Here is a 6581-nt window from a genome sequence, read left to right on the forward strand (position 1 = left end):
AATGATATCAGCTCCTCCTTGTACCTCTGATAGAATTCAGCTGTGAATTCTTCTGGTCCTGGACTTTTTTTGGTTGGTAAGCTATTAATTATTGCCTGAATTTCAGAGCCTGTTATTCGTCTATTCAGAGATTCAACTTCTTGCTGGTTTAGTCTTGCGAGGGTGTATGTGTCAAGAAATTTATCCATTTCTTCTAGATTTTCTTGTTTATTTGCATAGAGGTGTTTATAGTATTCTCTGAAGGTAGTTTGTATTTCTGTAGGATAGGTGGTGATATCCCCTTTATCATTTTTTATTGCGTCTATTTGATTCTTCTCTCTTTTCTTCTTTATTAGTCTTGCTAGTGATCTATCCATTTTGTTGATCTTTTCAGAAAACCAGCTCCTGGATTCATTGATTTTTTGAAGGGATTTTTATGTCTCTATATCCTTCAGCTCTGCTCTGATCTTAGTTATTTCTTGCTTTCTGCTAGCTTTTGAATGTGTTTGCTCTTGCTTCTCTGGTTCTTTAATTGTGATGTTAGGGTGTCGATTTTAGATCTTTCATGCTTTCTCTTGTGGGCATTTAGTGCTATAAATTTCCCTCTACACACTACTTTAAATGCATCCCAGAGGTTCTGGTATGTTGTGTCTTTGTTCCCGTGGGTTCCAAAGAACCTCTTTATTTCTGCCTTCATTTCATTATTTACCCAGTAGTCATTCAGGAGCAGGTTGTTCAGTTTCCATGTAATTGAGTGGTTTTGAGTGAGTTTCTTAACCCTGAGTTCTAATTTGATTGCACTGTGGTCTGAGAGACAGTTTGTTATAATTTCTGTTCTTTTACATTTTCTGAGGAGTGCTTTTCTTCCAACTATGTGGTCAATTTTGGAATAGGTGCAGTGTGGTGCTGAGAAGAATGTATATTGTGTTGATTTGGGGTGGAGAGTTCTGTAGATGTCTATTAGGTCCACTTGATGCAGAGCCGAATTCAATTCCTGGATATCCTTGTTAACTTTCTGTCTTGTTGATCTGTCTAATGTTGACAGTGGGGTGTTAAAGTCTCCCATTATTATTGTGTGGGAGTCTAAGCCTCTTTGTAGATCTCTAAGGACTTGCATTATGAATCTGGGTGCTCCTGTATTGGGTGCATATATATTTAGGATAGTTAGCTCTTCTTGTTGAATTGATCCCTTTACCATTATGTAGTGACCTTCTTTGTCTCTTTTGATCTTTGTTGGTTTAAAGTCTGTTTTTTCAGAGACTAGGATTGCAACCCCTGCCTTTTTTTGTTTTCCATTTGCTTGGTAGATCTTCCTCCATCCCTTTATTTTGAGCCTATCTGTGTCTCTGCATGTGAGATGGGTTTCCTGAGTACAGCACACTGATGGGTCTTGACTCTTTATCCAATTTGCCATTCTGTGTTTTTTAACTGGGGCATTTAGCCCATTTACATTTAAGGTTAATATTGTTATGTGTGAATTTGATCCTGTCATTATGATGTTAGCTGGTTATGTCGCCCGTTAGTTGATGCAGTTTCTTCCTAGCGTCAATGGTCTTTACAGTTTGGCATGTTTTTGCAGTGGCTGGTACCGGTTGTTCCTTTCCATGTTTAGTGCTTCCTTTAGGAGCTCTTGTAAGGCAGGCCTGGTGGTGACAAAATCTCTCAGCATTTGCTTCTCTGTAAAGGATTAATTTCTCCTTCACTTATGAAGCTTTGTTTGGCTGGATATGAAATTCTGGGTTGAAAATTCTTTTCAACCCAGAATTTTGTAGAGACAGGGTTTTGCTGGCTGGAGTGCAGTGGCATTGATGTTCTTTTCCCTCTTCACCTTCTAGCCCCCACTCTGCCGACATTCCTTAGGGTCCATAGGGAGTGTTTTCTCCACAAGGTTTTCATTAGTGTGGATTGTTAAGTAGAGGAAAACTCCTTTAGACACAACTTCTTTCCAAAAACTTTTCCAAAGCCATCTCACAGACATTTTTTTTCCATTAAAAAAACTTTATTTTCATTTTTTACAAAGAATATCCCCATCTGGGGTAAAAATATATCTGGTTAAGTACAAAATATAGTCTTTACCATACAAAAAGATACATAATACAAAAACATGAAACCAACCATCTTCAGCCCACACTTTCTGGCTGTAATAACTCTCAGAAAAGGGTGGAGCTCAGTGCTCTGACACAGGACAGTGAACAAAGTGCTATGGCTGAGAGTGACTGACCAAGTGCTGGCAGCTGCAGTGAGGGGCCAATATCCCTATCTCCTAACACAGGGCAGGAAGGGGGTTCAAAGGGCTTTTATGAAGACCTGCCCTCTAGTTTCTCATGGCAGTATTTGGAGGTTCTGATCACAGGGTTGGGCATCTTGATCGAGAGTTCCTCCTTGGGTTTGAAGTCACAGTGGGCAAGGCTGACAGCAGCAACCCTTTCACATGATTTAAGCGTTAGAATTATATAATTCTGTACATTGGGGCAATCTCAAAAGTAGTAAAATTTTTTTTGTCTTTTGGCTTAACCCTAGAGACACAGTAGACCAGTTTCAGCTTACATTTAAGATGGCAGAAGGGGAGAACAAAAAATTTGACAGGAATTAAAGTGCTAAGAACATCACCTTAGAATCAATTCCAAGGACTTACATGAAGAGAAAACCATCCTCCCATATGAAAATATTTGCAGTAGGAGAACACAGTGCAATAGGCTCCAAAAATGGCTTTTAAGACCTTTGGTGGGGCAGTTACTACTGCTTTAAAAGCCAGGTTAAAGTATACTCTAAGCAAAGATGACCGTAGAGCAGCTAGCTTCCTTTTTTATAATCACAGGGAAAGCTCTCTCCATTGTCCATCAAATCAGCTCTAGAAGGTTTTTCTTTTTTTTCTACAAGTGCACAAAGGGGAAACACTGATTTTAAGGACCTCCTTTTCCCAAAGTTTTGGCCACAATTTCCCTTTTCATCTTCCTAGTTTGTTAAATTGGCTCTTCTCCACATGATACATAAGTTCAAGGTCCAAAGTTCTTATCACAATTTACAAAAAGCCTCCAAAAAACCTTGAAAAGCTTATGCCAGGAGCCCATTTTTACCTGACCCAAAACTATCGAAAAGGCCTCAATTTTCAAGGAGATCTGAGAAAATGGATGGGCCTGAGTTTTTCTAGTTATTTTTAAACCCATCCAACAAACACCCCTGTATCACAACATGGGCGCTGGCTGAGGATGAGTCCGCATCCTTTAAGGCCCAGGAGATTGCCTGCTGACCACCTCCTACATTAGGAAGTCAGAGGCTAAGGTGGACCCACACTCCATTGCAGAGACTGTTGAGTCTCTGAAAAAGTGAGTGTCCAGGAAGAGAGACAAAAAGAAACAAGCAGGTAAAGCTGCTTCTTTTCTTCCACATGCTCACTGCACATTGTTGTTGAGGATGCAGGGATCCACCTAAAGAAAGAAACGGACTATTTCAGTTCAGGTAAGAACAAAAAGAACAAACCAGTTTAGCAATCCATCTAAGTCAACTTCTTATAGAAAGCTTAGGACAAATTTAACAGTAAAAATGACAATCCTCACCTCAGTATAAGTCGGTGGTGGCATGAACTTGAACTCAGGGGCATACATAAAGATAGGGCTGTCTTGAGAGCCATCCATGTCATCTAGCAGAGGAGTGGTTGGGCTCTCCAATCGGTGATCTTCAGGAATGACATCCATATAGCAGGGAGGAGCTAGAAAAGAAAATATGGCCACATAAGAATCTTGCCCAAGAAATGCTGGACCATCACAATTTTACAAACCCAGGTAGACCAGAAAGAAAGAAAAGACATTAGGTCTGGCTCACCTTCTGGGGTATCAGGGATGTTCAGATCTACCCAACTCATCTCAGAGCTGGTTCGGCTGGCCATGCTGGATGTTCTGCTGCTTAGACCTGATCTGCTGCCAATTACCAGGGGCAGGTCAAGGATGACCTTCTTGGATCCAGGAACGCTAACATAGATCTAGAAAGGAAGATGGCAGTTTATTACACCAGAGGTCTGGAGAAACAAGACAGTTGTGGTAACAGATGAACAATTTCTCTGCTGAAGCCACCCTGCATCTACCCACCAGTAAGGAATATTCAACTCGAAGGATGTTGCAGCCCAGGATAGAAGGCCTGATCTTCTGAACCCGAAGGCTCTTGCCACGCCATGATGCGCATGTCCCTGAGATAATATGATTGCCTCTGACTGATGACAACTTCTGAGTCAGCACCTTGGTCTGGCCATTGGCAAGGTACGTGTGGCGGGCCACAATGGCAGCTTTGGGGACCACAATTCGGGAACATGTATTCTCAAAGTCAGCATGGATGGAAATCTCATCACCTAGCAATGAGAAAGATGAAAACTTACTGATACTCAGTATAGTTAATGACACTTCCTCTACCCCAGTCCCATGCCCTTGCCCCTAAACCCAGTTCCTGTTTTAACTGCCATAAGCACTAGGATTTTACCTTCACAGAATCCTTTTCTGTCAATTCGAGCAGAGACAGACACCCGCCCATCAGGAATGAACATGCAGGAAACTTTCTTTTCCTTTTTAGCAGACACAGGTGCCTATAATAGAAGGGGATAAAAAGGTGTTTTGAGATGCTTCAATCTAATGCCCAAGACGTCTGATTTATCATCCTCATGACCCAGGAGAATAGAATCTTTAAAATGGATCTCACCATTAAATCAGGGGTATTGACATCCACCAGATCCACTACTTCAAAGTTTTTCTTTGTCTCTTGAGTTGGCTGGCTCGGGCGGTCAAGAAAAGCCTTCACCCAGTAGTCTACACACCCATATTTTCCTTTGAAGGATGTTCCCAGAGGCCTGTGTCAAGAAAATGAAAATTTTAAAACGCTCTCCAAGAACAGTAAGTGATCAAAGGAGGGCAAGATATTTTAGACAGAAAAGTTCAAAGATGCATTTAGCTGATATTTACCCCTGAGGAAGCTCAAAGCCGAACTTGTACTCATATTTGTTTCCAGGTCTCATGATCACCATCTCATTCTCACCTGAAGGGAAAGAAAATCGAGTAGCCATTAGGCTTCCTGTTACACTTAAAATGCATCTGTGTGATAAGGAATGCTTGGGTGGCATGCAAGGTATTGAAGTACCCCCAATTTCATCCCATATATATATTTTTTAATCCATCCCATATTGTTCTTAAAGCGAAATTCTGATGTATTTTGTCGGGCAGCAAGTTGCCAAGCCCTGCAATACTGAAAGATTCACCCAGGACAGTTCTCTACTAACATCTCAAACAGGAAGTAGACAAAGAATAAGCAACTTATGCACACATAAGACTTTAACTACCCGAGGCAACGCCCCTCAGGATCCCCTTTAGGACCACAGCACCATAAAAAATTGTACAAATCACCCTTTTTTGGGGGGGAGGGGCGGAGAATGTCTGCAAATTAAAACAGAAAAAAGGAAGCAACAACACGTAATTCAAACCACTCAAACTGAGCAACTTAAAACATTTCGTACAGGTTTTGTGTATTCAATTCTCTTCTCTAATTAGCTTTCACCCTCCAACAATGAATTGGGCCGCTTACCTGTTGGCTGGTCTTCCAGAAGAAGCGTGTCTTCATAGCGCAGGTACTCCGAAGTCTGTTTGCACTGCTGGGATCCCTGCATCCAAAGCACTTTAGCCACTCCGCAAGCCAGGATCCTAACGGCTTTGACACGAGTAACTTCACACACCTCCACTATCACCCGGCCAGCCACCTTCTCGCCACTGCCGTACACCTTTTCAGGGTCGTTAAAGATCACCTCAAAAGACTTGATCTTCTTGAACATCACCATGATGGAACTGAGTTGGTTTTAAGAGTTAGAAATGACGGTGGAAGAAAAAAAAAAGCTCCAAATCGAGGAAACTCCTTTGCAAAAAATTATTTCACTCTAAGGAATTAAGGTATTCTTAAGCAGTTTGAGCTTAAAAATAAAATAAGATTTAAACAAATGAATATTAACTACTAGGTTTTCGAAAAGGCGCCTAAAAAATATACGCTGCTGGTTACACTAAGCGAATTCAGAGAAAAAGCCTTCTTTCCCCCAATTGCTGGAGAAAAGATCCGATCTCCACAAGCACTCCTTTGGAGAAAAAGAGGGGTTAGTTTCAAGCAGGAGGCGGAAACGTCTCTATATAGTAGCCCGGGCCAGAAGAGCCACGCGAGCGCTGGCCCGGAGGCTCGTGCTGCCCTCGTGCACATCCCTCCCATTGGCTGCCCGGTCCTTGTTTACCAGGAGCCCGACCAATCAGTGAGATCGCTGCGGCGCGTGGACACGGTGTGCTCCTGGCGGGGAAAATGGTTGTTGCGCTCTGGAGCGGCACAGGGAGGGGGGAAGGAGAGGAAGGAGGGGAAGGAGGGGGCTGTTGAGCGTCTTCTCCCGGGTCCAGTGGAAGGAGGATCCCATTGACCCTAAAACCTAGCCAGGGCGACAGGCCATCGGAGGGTGGGTGTGGACGTTTCTGGTCTGAGAGCGGTGTTTTGAGGTAAAAGGAAAATGTGCTTATGAGGGAATTTCATGCCTAGTCTTAGCCAGTGCAGTTACTTTAGAGCCTGTCGTTATTCCTGGCTCATAAATAGCAAGT

At 42.5% G+C, this 6581-nt stretch overlaps 2 protein-coding genes across 2 annotated transcripts in view; one reads left to right on the top strand and one right to left on the bottom strand.

The window, feature by feature from the left end:
* The window catches only part of LOC117981392 (myomegalin-like), a 46510-nt gene extending 42336 nt beyond the window's left edge, over nucleotides 1-4174 (top strand). Inside the window, exon 14 of the mRNA XM_063606121.1 lies at nucleotides 4046-4174. Coding sequence (XP_063462191.1) covers nucleotides 4046-4070 — 25 coding nt within the window. The 3' untranslated portion in view covers nucleotides 4071-4174. The remainder of the gene's footprint in view (nucleotides 1-4045) is intronic.
* LOC117981296 (thioredoxin-interacting protein-like) lies at nucleotides 1957-6106 on the bottom strand. Its single transcript, XM_034965524.3, has 8 exons — nucleotides 5542-6106; nucleotides 4926-4998; nucleotides 4666-4813; nucleotides 4450-4552; nucleotides 4065-4321; nucleotides 3802-3958; nucleotides 3537-3688; nucleotides 1957-3407 (listed from the first exon to the last, which is right to left on the bottom strand). Exons 1-8 carry the CDS (start codon nucleotides 5789-5791, stop codon nucleotides 3372-3374), a joined length of 1176 nt encoding a protein of 391 aa, XP_034821415.2. The 5' UTR covers nucleotides 5792-6106; the 3' UTR covers nucleotides 1957-3371.
* Nucleotides 6107-6581: the final 475 nt, after the last annotated feature.

The sequence above is a fragment of the Pan paniscus genome, chromosome 1 (genome assembly GCF_029289425.2).
Source record: "Pan paniscus chromosome 1, NHGRI_mPanPan1-v2.0_pri, whole genome shotgun sequence".
Taxonomy (NCBI): domain Eukaryota; kingdom Metazoa; phylum Chordata; class Mammalia; order Primates; family Hominidae; genus Pan; species Pan paniscus.